The 15,511-nt window shown below is 51.7% G+C and overlaps 1 protein-coding gene across 1 annotated transcript; it reads left to right on the top strand.

The window, feature by feature from the left end:
- Positions 1-5,450: 5,450 nt before the first annotated feature.
- Krt8 (keratin 8) lies at positions 5,451-12,927 on the top strand. Its single transcript, XM_038341313.2, has 9 exons — positions 5,451-5,887; positions 8,110-8,318; positions 9,093-9,153; positions 9,773-9,868; positions 10,377-10,541; positions 10,872-10,997; positions 11,696-11,916; positions 12,044-12,102; positions 12,541-12,927. The coding sequence occupies exons 1-9, from the start codon at positions 5,546-5,548 to the stop codon at positions 12,729-12,731; spliced, it is 1,470 nt and encodes a 489-aa protein (XP_038197241.1). The 5' UTR covers positions 5,451-5,545; the 3' UTR covers positions 12,732-12,927.
- The last annotated feature ends 2,584 nt before the right edge of the window (positions 12,928-15,511 follow it).

Raw genomic sequence — 15,511 nt, 5'->3', positions numbered from 1 at the left:
CCACCCAACTAAAACTCCTCATTGCTTTCCAAAGACCGAAGCCAAATTCCTTAGGTATCCAAATGCTACACAGACTCATGAAACTTGGGTGATGTTGGTGCAGCTGTAAGTATCAGAGGCAGTTTAGACACACCCATGAGTATCGCAGGAGGAAGCTGACAGGTGGGACCTATGGGCCACAGGAAGATTATCCTAGATCAGAGGCAAGCAGATGGACTGGTGGGCAGGGCTGGCCTTGGGGCACTCCCTTTCCAGGAGACTCCCTTGGCCTTTCCTCTCTAAGACTGCAGTTGCTTTTATGGCTGGTGCTTTACTAAGGCTCTGTCACATATGAGTATTTGTGGCCTCCAGCTCTGATCTGGGCCCTTTGATCCCTAGTCTTGCTTCCAAGGCAACCCTGGCTGTGCCTGTTTCTTTGCTCTCTAATGCTTCTTGTTCCTCCTTCTATACCTCACTACACAGACCAGAGCGTTCTCCCTAAGCCAGTCCCTGGCCAGGGTATCTGATGGCATGGCCGGGCAGGGTGGGCTCTGACCACATTGGCCATTAAGTGTGCATCCCAAAGCGCCCTGTCTTCTTACCCTCTGCTCCCTATTCTCTCCTCTCTCCCCAGACCCAGTATCAGAACCCTTCTGTTCTCCATCCTGCCACTCAGAAATGGCCATTTTGTGTATGACACTACTGTGCAGAAGGTTGGTGATGGCCTCAGTCACAGTGGACTGAGACACTTCCCAAAGGCCACCCTGTCACTGTCTTCTCCTTTATGTCTGCTTTGGATGCATCACTGACCCTGTGCCCCTGGAAAGCAGGAAAGGACCCTTCTCTCTACCTGGGGACAGTCCATTGGTTCTGAGATTACTATATAGTCCAGGCTGACCCTGAACTTGCTATGTTGCTGAAGGTGACCTTGAACTTCTGATACTCTTGCATCTACCTCCAAGAGGTAAGATTACAGGTTCACTGCAATGCTTACTGTATGTGGTACCGGGAGTGGGGCTACCGTACATGCTGGCCAGCCACTTTTCCAACTGAACAGCCCTGGCCCCAGTTGTCTCTTTCTCGAATAGTCCAGAATATCCAGAGCCAGAGGCATTTGCATCTGATTTGTTAGCTTCCTTGTCCTGCCCTGGCAAGTTATGGGGTAGCTGGGCATTCAGAGATCCCTAGCCAGCCCCATGAATCACAGGCATTTAGGGGTGTGATTGGAAGATGTTTTTCCAACTACAAAAGACTTCCCCTAAAGGATGGGCCTAGGATATTCCAAGGGATGGGAAAGAAAGGAGGAGAAGGTCAAATGGAAACTTGGAAGTTTTCATTGTTGTAGACCAGGTGGGCTTCAAACGTCAGTGGTGTGAAGAAGGACACTTGGCCGCCTCACCCAACACAGGGTTCTCCAGTTTTCTTGGGCCCAATGACACTGTTGTTCCCATCAACTATGGCTGTTCACAGTCTCTCTTAGACTCGTCTTTCTGGGCGCCCATCTCGCACTGTTAAACTCTCATTCTTCATTGCCCTATGGAGAGCATGTCACAGTCCTAAGCAGGGAGACAGAGCCACATAGCTGTATGACTTTGCCATGTTTCTTTCATTCATTCGTTCATTGATTCATTCTTGTGTGTGTGCATGCACATGCCATGGTGTGCCTATGAAGGACAGAGGACAACTTGTGAGAGTCAGTTCTATCCTTCTACCTATTTTATAGCATTCTTATGAATGGTTTTCGAGATGATGTTTTCCCCTGTGTTGCTCTGGCTGTTCTGGAACTCGCTCTGTAGACCAGGCTGGCCTCGAACTCAGAGATCCACCTGACTCTGCCTCCCTAAGTTTTGGGATTAAAGGTGTGCACCACCACTGCACAGCTATTATAAGGCATTTATAATACTTACAAGGCATCTTCTGGTGCCATGTAAGTGTCATTGTGACTGTACTAGAATGAACACTTCCTGAGCTTGCTTGCTTTTTTTTTGGTCATCAGTCATGACCTTCCATGAAAAAAAAATATCCATCAGCTAAGCCTGGTGGCCCCAGTCTGTAATTCCTCCCATCTGTCTAGAGGATTGAGGCAGGAGGTGACAATAGCAACCTGGATGACAGACTGAGTTCAGGCCAGCAAGGGCAACTTAGTGAGACTGTCTCAAAATGCAGGACTGACGAGATGCTGGGGCTCTAGCCCCGTGATGGAACACTTGCCTGTCACACACATCTCTGTTTGTCAGGCATGGCAATGAACAATTTCACCTTGAGGCTCACAGTATACACAGAGCCAGCAATCAGCTTCATTACTAATTCTGTGGCTTGCAGATGGCTGTCCATGCCATCTGTGGCTTCCTATTTAAATTGTTCAGCTGCCTCAGTGTACCCCCGGCTATTTATATGCTGCCGCCTATCAATATTTAAAATTGTTCCATTGTTCAAAGTGATTTGACTGCCTTTAGGACACCATCCTCATGCAGGGACAGCTTTTGCGTTTCCTCCTGTTGCTAGTCCCAGGTCTGGTCTACAAACTTAACTGTTCCTTATATGGAACTCATTTATGCTTCTGAATCTCCCCTCTCTCCTTCCTCCTCTGAGACAGGGTCCTTGTATCTCAGGTTGGCCTTAAACTCAAAATGTAACTGAGGATGACCCTGAACTTCTGTTCCTCCTGCCTTCACCTCCCGAGTGCTGGAATTATAGGCGTGGACCGCCACACCCCGTTTATGTGGGCTGGCACCAAACCCAGGGTTTGTGGCATGCAAGGCAAGCAATTGAGCTACCTTCCTAGCCACTAATATTTTCTTCTTTTTTCAAAAATTGTATTTTTAAAATTACATTTATTTGTGTGTGGGTGTGCAGAGACTGGAGGGAGCTGCGTCTTAACAGAGGGAGAATGTGTCCTCCTTACCCCATAGCTCTGGGGACAAAAAAAGCAGAGCAGGACAGAGCTGTCTGCGCAGGGGACACTCACCTCATCACAAGCGTGTGCGTCACTTCTGCTGTGACCACAGTGGTCAGAGACTGCCTTACAAGGAGCTGTAGCCGTGGCTGCCCCAGGCCGGTTCTTTCTCTCCTGACCACTTGGCCCTAGTCCCTGGGGCCTTTCCCCTCTATCCCGGAGAAGTTCTAGGCAGAAGCCTTTGGAGAGAGCAGCTCTGGTCTCTCTTGATGAGCAGGGGTCATGCTGGGAGGGGTTGGTTGGGGTCTCTGGGCACTAACAGGAAATTGACAAGCGATATGCAATTGTTTCTGCCCCAGGAATGAGGGGCGCCTCCCCCGTGAGCTTTGGGTTGATGCTCTAGTCTACACAGCTTGGGGACTTTGCCATTTTGTCCCTTTGTCCTCACCTTAAGAGACACTCCTAGGACCAAGGAGTCAGGTGGCTAGTGTGGAGGAAGCTGAGATTTCAGGAAGGGTGCTGGGTCGCTAGCTTTTATGTCCAAATCAATTCTTTAGGAGCATTTCCCCTTCTGGTCCCTCCAAAAGTGTGGGGGAAGGGACGAAAGGGAGAGCTAGTTGGCTGTCCCTCCTCAGGGCTGCCATACCTGTCTGACCAGCCCTCCTTTTCTCCTTCCGTTTTCTCTCACTGGTTTGGCACCAGCCCCAGTTCCCTCCCTTCAGTTTGCTGGAAAAAAAAGTCTCCAGTCTTGCTGGGTATGGGCCTGTATTGAGAGGGGGTAGTGAACACACGCCCAAATCGCTTCCCACCTTCAAATGGAGTGCTCTTTGAGGGGCTGGGAGAGGTGGCCTGGTGTAATAGGCTCGAACTGGATTTCCCTCTTCCTAGCATGCTGGAAGGCTAAGATGGGGGACTGAGGGCTGGGCTAGAGGCAGAAGGCATGCAAGGAAGCCGCATGGTCATTGCGTGCCCTTTGGAAATGCTAGAATGGCCTTTCTGGAAGTGACCACAGATGTGTGTGTGTGTGTGTGTGGTGTGAAAGGAGCTTGTCTGTGTGTGTTTAGGAGTGGATTTCTGGGTCTCTGTCCCTTTTGGTAGGGGCCTATATGTGCCTGTATATGGCTGACTTCTGGGATCGTGGGTGTTTTCCTGGAGAAGGGGAACGATCCATAGACTGCTCTCCTAGAGGGGCTGTTTGCCCCCTTTCACTGTTTTGTGTTTTAAGGGTTCTGCCATCTACCCTGCCCCCTAGGCTATTTAGATGTCTGTCATCTTCTGGTTTCCCGAATTAAGACCTACCCAATCCCCACACACATCCTGCAGTACCTTCCAGAGAGCACAATCCATCTGGTAATTTAATTGCAGGTAGAATCTTTGCCTTGGGGACCCAAACCTCTTGCCTTCCACCCACGACCTGCCACAGCCTGCCCCACCCAGGCCTGAAGGGCAGCCTCCCACAGGTGCATGCTGCGCCCCAACTTGCTCTCTTGACTCACTCTGATAATGGGATAATGAGTTCAGAGAGACAGGTGTCGGTAGAGGACACTTCCCTCATCATACCATGCCATTTGGGGGCTGGGGAAGAGGCCGAGGGTCCAGGTGGCTGGAGAATGACTCACCAGCAGGGCCATCCCGTTCCACTTTCTACCTCCTCACTTCCGGTGACTCATTGCACTGGGAGCCTCTGGAAGGTGTCCCCAAAGGAGCAACAACAAAGACCCCCATACCTTTCCTCTGTTCTCGGGGTCCCTTTCTGCCTTGGCCTCTGTTCTTCATTCTTTGTTATTTCCTGAGGCCTGCAGTGCCCTGTCTGTCCCGGAGAATTCTGGGGTCTGCAGGAAAGGACAGTACTGGGCTGTGTCCAGAGAAAGAGCTGGGTTTGATTTCTCTTTACCTTGCACTCAGAGAGAGGACAGCTATAGCATGGGTTTGCTCATTCATTCCTCCAATACTACTTAGCACCCTTTGGCAGCCTGTGGTTTGCAGGATGTGGTGTAGGGAGGCGGGCGGGGTGGTGGTGCTGTAACCTGGACAGACAAGGTAAATAGGAGCCTGGGAATGGAAGGGTCCTGCTGGCCAGACTGGTTAGCCCCATCTAACCGAGTGTTTCTTTGAATTGTTAGAAGAGACCAGCCAGATGTGGCAGGGTACACCCACAAACCCAGATCTTCAGTGGCGGGGTGGTGAAAGCTTTGGTGATATAGTGAGTTCAAGCAGCCTGGTTGATCTGATACTCTGTTTTCTTTATTTTTTAAAGACCCCTGATGCCAGGGAACACTTTTCACCCAGATTTCCCAGAGTAGTTCTCACAGAAGAGCAGGAGACACGATACCCAGATTCCAGTGCTGGGGGACCCCAGGCTTTCTGCCTGACCTCAGGAAGCTCAACTGCTCTCTCCTGGATTTTAGGGTGGGGTTGGAGAGAGATCCCAGGTGGGAACGGCTCTCTACTGCCCTCACCTGAGTCCTGCCTGGAGGTAGCAGACGTTGGCTTAGGCCCTGCCCTCTCAGTGTCTAGCCACTCAGGTAAGAGGTCTTTTTCCCTCCCCTGGGGCTGGGCCTTCTTTTATAAAGGGCCTTTGCTGGGCGCTGTCCCACGGCCTAGCAGCAGCTGCTCCGCTTGCTCTTGAACCTCTGTCTTCAGCTCACCGCCTTCACTCCAGACTTCACCATGTCCATCAGGGTGACCCAGAAGACCTACAAGGTGTCCACCTCCGGCCCCCGGGCCTTCAGCAGCCGTTCGTACACGAGTGGACCCGGTGCGCGCATCAGCTCTTCCAGCTTTTCCCGGGTGGGCAGCGGCAGCAGCTTCCGGGGCGGCCTGGGCTCCAGCATGGGTCTGGGTGGCTTCAGCGGGGCTGGTGTAGGAGGAGGTATCACAGCAGTCACGGTGAACCAGAGCCTGCTGAGCCCCTTGAAGCTGGAGGTGGACCCCAACATCCAGGCCGTGCGCACCCAAGAGAAGGAGCAGATTAAATCTCTTAACAACAAGTTCGCCTCCTTCATTGACAAGGTGAGAATCTTCTCTGCTCGATTAACTGTCCTACGTCCTTTCTTTTTCCGTCACATAGGATGGGTACATCTCTAGCCTCCCCCCCCCCGCCCTAAACTCCTGTTGTGCCCCACCCATCCTGGCCACACTCCCTTCTAGCTTCTCTCATACACTTTGGTTTGGGACGAGAGAGTCTGAAGTGCTCCTACTAAATCCTGGGGCGTCTTCCTCTTGCACTCCCTCACCGGAATCCCGCGCTCTGACCTGCCGCGCTCTGACCTGCCTATCCACTGGCGGGCCTGGCGCCTTCACTGTCGCTCAGCTCTCTGGTGTCAGGGAAACCTCCCCCCTCGCACTGCCCCAAGATTTCCTATTGGTGCCCTGGTGCATTTTTCTTTCTTCCTGTTAAATAATGAAGGGTTGGGTAGGATTGTAGAAGGTCGCAGGTGTCTTGATTGAACCCGGCAAACGTAGATGGAGGTTTTTGGTGCCCAGAAGCAAAAACTGCTCAGGCTGAGTCACTGCTTGGCCCCTGCCTTGCTCGCCGGGTGTGGGCGGGGCCGCTGCGGAGCCAGGGCGGAGGTCGGTGTCTTGGGTCTGCCCTTCCACCAGGAGGAGCTCTGGCGTCGGGCGTGGGGGGAGTCGCGGGGCTGCGCCTCGGGAAAGCTGGTGCGGGATCCAAAGTCTGCGGGCGTTGGACACTCCACCCCGGTTTCATGACCTGTTAAAACCGGAGTTTATGGCCTCAGATAGCATCGGCCTACCAACGCCCATCTGTCTGCTTGGCCCTTGTACCCCTTTTATGCTTCCTACCCTGGCTCCGCCCCAATCGCCTGGTTCCTTCGCAAGCCCAGAGGCAGGCCAGATTTTGCAGTTCTGTTGCTAGGTGGCCTTCGTGGCCCTGGGACGATTGGCCCTTTCTGCTGACTGGATCCTAAGTGGCTGTGTGGGAACGGGAGGAGGGAAAACACCATGCAGAGGAGCCCATGGAGTAGGAGGCCTCAGGAGCACCTGCGCCCCCCTTTTTAACCAGGGCTTGCTAGTTGCTGTCCATGGGCCCCTAGCTTCTCGTTGCCCCCCGAAGGGGAGCAGTTGGTGCAGGTGTGGTGTGAAACTTCTGGTTACGGGGACCCACAGTTTCCGTGGATAGGCCATGTTGTCAAATTTGACTTCCTCATTTGTCAAATGGATGGGTCCTAAATCAGTTTCTACCTGCTCAGCTCGCAGGGGAGTTTTGCAGCGCCTGGCCCGAATTCAGCATTCCATTAGGATGAAATGCTAGAATCACTAGGGCTATTGGTTTATTTTTTAGTAATTATGGGAAGAAAGGCTCTATATTATGGGTTGTGGGAACCGAAATCTGACTGTACACGCTGGACGTACTCTTTCTGGTTCCCCAGATTAAAGAGCTACAGCGTCCTCTCCTTTGGAGCACTCTATTATCTGCATGAAAAAGTTTCTCCTGTACCATGTCTTGGTAGGAGGGGAGGGTTGTGGATACTGGGCAAGAGCATGAAGAGACTCCAGAGTCTGTGAATCTCAAAGGTTGCTGCGGCGGGTGGGGGGGGGGGTGGGGGGGGTGGGTGGGGGTGGGGGGGTGGGTGGGGGTGGGTGGGTGGGGGAGAATGGGTTCCCCAGAGGGCCTGTCTGTGCTTCCGGAGGCTTTTTCAAGGGTGGGGAGACCCAGACCAAGTTATACAGCTCGCATTAGAAGTAGTATTGACATAGAAGTCTAAGCAAGCATTCTGGACCTTAGGGAGAAAGTGCCCTAAAATTTCCAGGGCCTTTCTTCAGAGCCCCCTTCCCCCCCCCCCATGATGGTTGAGAGTGTTGGATGTGACTGATCTTCACTGTTCTCAATCTTATATAAAAGGTAATCAGTGCCTTTAGAAAATGGGGCTGTTTTTTATTGATCTGTGGTGTATAGTCCATGTAAATAAGGTGTGTGCTGCAGGCACCGGCTAGCCTTCCCCCGTGCCACATGCTGGAGGGACCCGCTAGCCTTCCCCCGTGCCAAGTGCCGGAGGGACCCGCAAGACTTCCCCCGTGCCACATGCTGGAGGGACCCGCAAGCCTTCCCCCGTGCCACATGCTGGAGGGACGCGGCTCCTGACGCCACCATCTCACTGCTATTCCCCGGCTCAGAGGTGCCCGGAGCTCAGGGGAACAAACAGCGGTTGTGTCCCTCGGGACCTCGACCATAACCTGAAGTGAGCCGTTTTTGCTGTGCCCTCCCCGTGCAGGTGCGCTTCTTGGAGCAGCAGAACAAGATGCTGGAGACCAAGTGGAGCCTGTTGCAGCAGCAGAAGACATCGAGGAGCAACATGGACAACATGTTTGAGAGCTACATCAACAACCTGCGACGGCAGCTGGAAGCCCTGGGCCAGGAGAAGCTGAAGTTGGAGGCGGAGCTTGGCAACATGCAGGGCCTGGTGGAGGACTTCAAAAACAAGTGAGCCCCTCCCCGATTGAAATCATATTACCTTGCCCCACTGCCCTTTGTTTATGGGCAGTTTGGTCCTGTGGCCGTGTGATTAGTTTGTTCGCAGCAATCTATTTTTATGCTCGCCATTCAAGATGATAATAGCATTAGCCTGCTTTCAGTCTCAGCACTGCCTAGATTTGGGAAACAAATTTCCTGTTTAAATAGAGTACCCACATTTTTAAATACCCATGTTTAAATAGAGTACATACATTTGTCACCAGGAGACAGAGGCAAGAGGATTATGCAAGCACAATCTGATCTTCATAGTGAGTTCTAGGACAGCCAGAGCTACACAGTAAGATTTGTTTTGCACTTAAATGAGAGAGGCAGCTAGCAGTGCTCACGTTTACACGAGCAGCCATGATCTCTGCAAGCTCCAGAGAGTGCTCTGAGGTCTCACGTCAGCCCCATGCTAACTCTCTCAACAGTCCAAATCTAGTGTGTATTTGGAGCATGCGTTTCTGCTCTTGGCCTCTCCACTGGCTGAGAACAAGGTTGGGTGGGGGAGAGGGACATGGTGGCGAGGGCAGAAAGACCAGCCTCTCATGCCTTGTATGTCTGCACTAAACATTCTAGATATTCATTTCCCTCATCAGAAAACACGGTGGGTAGGAGTGAAGGTCTCTGCATGCTTGTGTTTAGCTATGCATGCATGTGTGCTGCATTGGGCTCTGTCCCTGGCAGAGGCAGACCCGGGCAGCCTTCACCTTCATCCACTGACTCCAAGTCTTTTCTTACTAGGTATGAGGATGAGATCAACAAGCGTACAGAGATGGAGAACGAATTTGTCCTCATCAAAAAGGTGAGGGACTGGGATCTACACAGATGGCACAGTGGTTAAGAGCACTTGCCTCTCTTCAGAGGACCTGAGTTCAGTTCTTAGCATCCTCATGAAATGGCTCACAGCTGCCTGTAACTGCAGCTCCAGGGGATCTGATGCCTCGGGCCTCTGAGGGCCCCTGAACTCACATGTACATAATCACATGCACGCATACACACTTACGCATAATTAAAAATAATAAAAATACATTTTAAAAAAGAAGAAAAGACACAGGAGGCCGAGCTTTGAGACTCAGACTAGGAGTTTTCTGATGACCTCCTTGCTTTCTAAGGAATAGGACAAATTCTTTTGCCATCTAATGCCTTCCAGACAACACGCTGGAAAGGTAGACAACACAGAGTGTTTCCTGCAGTTAGATAGTGTTCCAAGTATCATACTGGACTAGATTAGTGGTCTAACCTTAGCTTTCTGGAGGAAGGGTGGGGTAGGCCATGCTGGAAGCAGAGATAAATAAAGTTCATGATTGGGATTCAAGGGAATAGACAGTGGCTGGACTGGAGGGCCAGCCTCCAGTCTCAACCATGGACAGATGTTGGGGAGCCCCTGGGTATTGAACTCAGGTCCCTCACCTCACCCTCAGGATGTGGATGAAGCATATATGAACAAGGTTGAACTGGAGTCCCGCCTGGAAGGGCTGACTGATGAGATCAACTTCCTTCGGCAGATCCATGAAGAGGTACTTTCTCAGGGGCTGGAGTGGGGAGGTCCCTCAGCCTGTCAGTATCCTTGGGCACCCAGGCAGTCTGTCCCTGTCTTCCAGCACACCACTCAACAAGGGCCCCATAGCCACAGCCACCAGCTAACACTGTTAGAGAGGCTCCAAGCCCGACTTGAAATGGGAAATGGGCTCTTAGAAGGGAAACAACCCATTCTAGGTCCTCAGTGGCAGCCCAGCCTAATAGACCCGTGATGCCCTCGAAGCCCTTATTCCTGGTCTTTATGCTGTCTTAAGGCCTCTCGGTTTAGTATTGGGGCCGAGAGTGGTCCCCGGATCTTCCTCTTGGTTACTTACCTAACTTTAGGTTTTCCTTGATGGTTCCTTCCATGGTTCTGAGCTCTGACCGTCTTCCTTACACTGTTAACTTTGCTGTCTCTAAGCTCTAGCTGTCACTTGCTCCTTTGTCATGTTGCAAAGGACCCTGTGTACAGAGACACAGCCTTACCACCACATCCCTGCCCTACAGGAGATCCGTGAGCTGCAGTCTCAGATCTCAGACACGTCTGTGGTGCTGTCTATGGACAACAGCCGCTCCCTGGACATGGACAGCATCATTGCCGAGGTCAAGGCCCAGTATGAGGACATCGCCAACCGCAGCCGGGCTGAGGCTGAAAGCATGTACCAGGTTAAGGTAATGAACAAGTTTACAAGCCTGGGTCTTCCTTCCTGGCCAGTTATGTGCCCTGTATCATGAGGATGGAGCAGGGTTCCAAATCCCACTACACCTGCTGGGGGCTGGCTTTGCAGAATGAAAGCCTGGAGTTTCGGAAAGGGACCTTTGTGTGTGTGTGTGTGTGTGTGTGTGTGTGTGTGTGTGTGTGTGTGCGTGTGTGCGCGCGCGTGCGTGTGCATATACCTACTTATGCTACTTCTTCCCATATATAGAAGGCTGGTGGATGAAATGACCCAGGCTTCTGTGGCTTGACTAAGAGGAGGCTCACTTCCCTTCTTGCCCCTGCAGTATGAGGAATTGCAGACCCTGGCTGGGAAGCACGGGGATGATTTGCGCCGCACAAAGACTGAGATCTCTGAAATGAACCGCAACATCAGCCGCCTGCAGGCAGAGATTGACGGCCTCAAAGGCCAGGTACTGCTGGGCTTGGGTGGGACTGAGGAGAGGAGGTCAGGAAGGGAACCAGGGTTGAGAGTGGGAGGGCAGTTTCTAATGAGCTGTCTTAGCTGCTGTGGGGTTCTCCGTGGGTAGTGTCTCGGGTTGACTGACTAGAATCCAGGTCCTATCCCCCCAGGGCTTTTCTACTTAGTCTGCCACATGTGGGGCAAGGTTGGGTGTTGCTACTTTATGAAAATTCTAGAAGTTAGGATCCGATTTAGATAAAGCAAAGCTTCATTGCCACAGGTGGAAGTGAGGGGGAAATGGCTGGGAGCGGCTCCCATTGCTTCTCAGGCTTCTTCAGTGTGATCCATAGAATTTCCTTTTAGCTGGATGGAGTTGGTCTAAGTTGGGGATGGGAGACTTTCACAGAAGCTCAAGGTGGGGCCTGGGCATGCAGCTCAGTTGCTCAAGTACTTGCCTAGCAAGCCCAAAGCCCTAGGTTCAGTACCGCATATAACCAGGCATGGTGGTGCAAGCTGGTAACCCCAATAGTTGGTAGGCTTAAACAGGAGGACTGTTGTAAGTTCAAGGCCAGCTTGGGTTATAGAGTGAGTTCCAGTCCAGCCTGGGCTTCAAAATAAATGACAATAAAAAGAAGAAACTCAGTGTGGAGGGATTTGAAGGAGGAGATGTACCAGGTACCATCTGCTCATATGTCTCCGTCCCCACAGAAAGCTACCCTGGAGGCGGCCATTGCTGATGCCGAGCAGCGTGGGGAGATGGCCATTAAGGATGCCAATGCCAAGCTGGCCCAGTTGGAGGCTGCCCTGCAGCAGGCCAAGCAGGACATGGCCAGGCAGCTGCGTGAGTACCAGGAGCTCATGAACGTCAAGCTGGCCCTGGACATCGAGATCGCTACCTACAGGAAGCTGCTGGAGGGCGAGGAGAGCAGGTGGGTCTGGAGGTCTCTCATGGGACCTGGAATGGGGAGGGTGGGTGCTGTTTGGAGCCCTCCTGGGATTTGGATTCTGCTGTGGGAGGACAAGAGTTGGAACTGACACCCATGCATCTGGTTACAGGCTAGAGTCTGGGATGCAGAACTTGAGCATCCATACAAAGACCAGCAGTGGCTACTCAGGTGAGTGTCCTTGGGGATGAAAGGCAGGGGACCAAGGAGGTCAGGGCTCTGGGAGAGGCTGTGCTCAGCAGTTGACAGGGACAAAGTGAATGGTGACAGACTAAGGACCTAAAGAGCACATTCATAATAGAAAGTCGCAAGCTGTGCACTAGGCCCATGTAAGTTCCCCACATGTGTTATTGTGGGCTTTTATGCATCTTCACATTTCCCTCCAAGCTGCCGAGAGAAGGGCTCACGTGAGTGCTTGTCAGGCACATGTAGCTGCAAGGGAAGCGTTTCCATGTTGGGGCTGCTTCTCCAGACAGCTGAGATGTGACCCACATAGTCATCAGTCAGGTCTGGGCCAGCCTCTCATCTGTGGGTAGCAGAGAGCCATTAGGGAGAGAGGGCCCTAAGCCTGTGCTCATTTGGCTGTCTCTCTCCCTTGTCCTGGACCAGGAGGGCTTAACTCAGCCTACGGGGGACTTGCCAGCCCTGGCTTCAGCTATGGCGTGAGCTCCTTCCAGCCTGGCTTCGGCTCTGTCGGGGGCTCCAGCACTTACAGTCGCACCAAGGCTGTGGTTGTGAAGAAGATTGAAACCCGCGACGGGAAACTGGTGTCTGAGTCCTCTGATGTCCTGCCCAAGTGAACGGCCACTGGAGACGTTGCCAGCCTGGGCTCTTGCAGCTGCCCATGGAGGAGACAATGAGAGACCCACCAGAGAATCAGCCCTAGCCCTCTGGAATGTTCCATTTGGCATACCTACCTAGATACCCCCCACCTCCCCTCAAAACCCAGTTCAATTGTATTTTCCAAAATAAAGAAGCCTCAGCTGGCTGCATCAACTGGCTTTGCTATGTATCTGTTCATGCGGGTGGGGATGGATGGGCAGAAGCGTCCTTCTTGGACCATGGAAGCTGGGTATGCAAGGCAGGAAAGACTCCTCCAAGGCTGTTCCAAAAGAATGTGCCTTGCTTGATTCTCTGGCTACAGACCATGGTTCTTCCTCTTCTTCTTCTTAGATTTATTTATTTATTATGTATACCGTGTTCTGCCTAGGACATAGGAGGTCTGGGTTCCCATCCCTCCAGATGTCCAGCATCTATTTTTAGCGATGGCTGTGTCATGCCTGTAATTTCCAGATGCCATGATAGTTCAACGCAGGACTTGGCACGAATACATGGCTTTGTCCCTGCTCCTTACTGAAACCCCCACCACCTCTTCCTCCCCTTTAGTGCGGTGCTTGATAGAGTGGATGCATGTGGAGCCAGTCTTTGCATCTGGAGGGTGGACTGTGTGCTTTCGGGTGTACATAGGTTCCCTGAAGTGTTACAGAGCAGGGCATAGCTAGGCAGTCCTGGCCAGGGCGTGGCCCACCCACCACTCCACCACCACCGTCTTGGCTCCAGTCTGGCTGGCAAGGTGTCTGACAAACTGCAAACCTCAGGGACCCCCTCCCCATGTGGCTGGGCCAGGATTTTTGAGCATCACAGTTTGAGCAGGCTTTGTTTAGAACTCTGTTAGCAGAAGTGAGAGACCCAAGTGTCTCTTTTGGCAGGGATTTCTTTGTCCCTTCCAATGCTGCCACATTGAGAAAAATCTCCTTTAGAGTTGGGGACAAGGCCTCAGCACTACTGGCTAGAGTAGACACTGTCTCCTTTGGAATTGCCCACTGCCCCAGGGGAAATTCTTAGTCTTTTTTTTTTCTTTCTTAAATCAGCTTAAGAGGCCACTTTTACTCTACCTGTTTGACCACACAGGTAAACCCTCTATATTTTTAAAAACATTTATTTAATGATTGATTTATTGATTGGTTGATTGATTGTGTATAGACATACATGTGAAGGTTCAGGAATGACTTTTTGGAGCTGTTTTCACCTTTGCCCTATGTGTCCAGGGAGTTGAATTCAGGGGGGCAGCCTTGGCATTGGGTGCCTTTACCGCCTGAGTTTTCTCATGTTCCTCTTGCTCTTTTTTTAAGATATAGGGTCTTATTGCAGCCTAGACGGCCTTGCACTCACTGCCCTCCTGCCTCAGGTGGCTGACAGGAAGGCACCACCACACTGAGAGGTAAACTCAGTTTTTTTATGGTTACCAACACAAGTATAACTGAGTCCCAGGAAATAGGAGACCAGGATTGCTCTGGGCAATCGGAACCCAGGGAGAGGGACCTCTTGCCGACTACTGCCCGAGTCAGTGTTTTCAGATGTGGCACACCCAGTCCTCAAAGCCAGCCACCTGTCTTATCAGGCCCTGCTGCCAGGCAATGGACAGGGAGGGAGAGGCCTTCTCTCAGGGCGCCAGATGATCGCCACGCCCTGGATGTTTGCTGAAGGAAGGCTGCACAGCTCTTGCATTCTGGAACCCTGTCTCCTTTGCCTCCGTGGGGCAAGGCTGTCCACCACTCGAGAGTTACCCTCCTTTACCTGTCACAACTTATGTATTGATTTAGTTTTAATCTTTTATAAAATTTGTTTTTAAGTGTTTGGGTGTTTTGCCTGCAAATATGTGCACCACGTGTGTGCCTGGTGCCCACAGAGGTCAGAAGATGGTGTCCGGATAAGACACCACGTGTGTGCCTGGTGCCCACAGAGGTCAGAAGATGGTGTCCTGATAAGACACCACGTGTGTGCCTGGTGCCCACAGAGGTCAGAAGATGGTGTCCGACAAGAGTCACAGACAGTTTTGAGTTGCCATCTTAGTGCCACAGACAGATGTGAGCTGTCTTGTGGGTGCTGGGAATCAAACCTGAATGAGCCACCTCTCCAGCCCCTACTTTTTTTTGTGATAGGGCCTCACTATGTATTCCTGGCTGTCCTGGAACTCATGATATAGCTCAGGCTGTCTCAGAACCCCTAACTCACAGAGATCTGCCTACCTCTGCCTCTTGAATGCTGGAATTACATGCACAATCACATTCAAACATTCGCAGAGGGTGGGGTGGAGTTTAGTGATGGAGGCTTGTCTAGCGTGCACAAGGTCTTGGGTTCCACCCTGAGTACTAGAAACATCCTCTTCTCCCTCAATCAAATGCAGGGCTGTGGGTATAGCTTGGTTGGTAGAATGCTTGCATGACGCCCTGGGTTTGATCCCCAACACCACATAAACCAGGAATGGTGGCCCAGCCCATTATCCCAGCACTCAGAGGTCTGGACTATGGAGACCTCGTCTCAATGAATGAATGAAGAAATAAATGAAACACACTTCTTATTTACACGAGGAAACTTGCCAGAATGGAAGATAAACTTTCTTAAATATACCTAGCCTTGAACACTTGTAGGTCCTCCATCTGGAGAGTCAACCTACCCTGAAGAGAGAACATTCCAGGGAAAGGCTATACCCATATCTCAGACATTCAGATCTCCTGCCTTGTTTTTATTACCTAATTAAAACAGTCTAACGTTAGGTAGCATTACATGACATTAAAGC

This window comes from Arvicola amphibius, chromosome 9 (genome assembly GCF_903992535.2).
Source record: "Arvicola amphibius chromosome 9, mArvAmp1.2, whole genome shotgun sequence".
NCBI classification, from domain to species: Eukaryota; Metazoa; Chordata; class Mammalia; order Rodentia; family Cricetidae; genus Arvicola; species Arvicola amphibius.
This window is presented reverse-complemented; position numbering and strand designations above follow the sequence as displayed.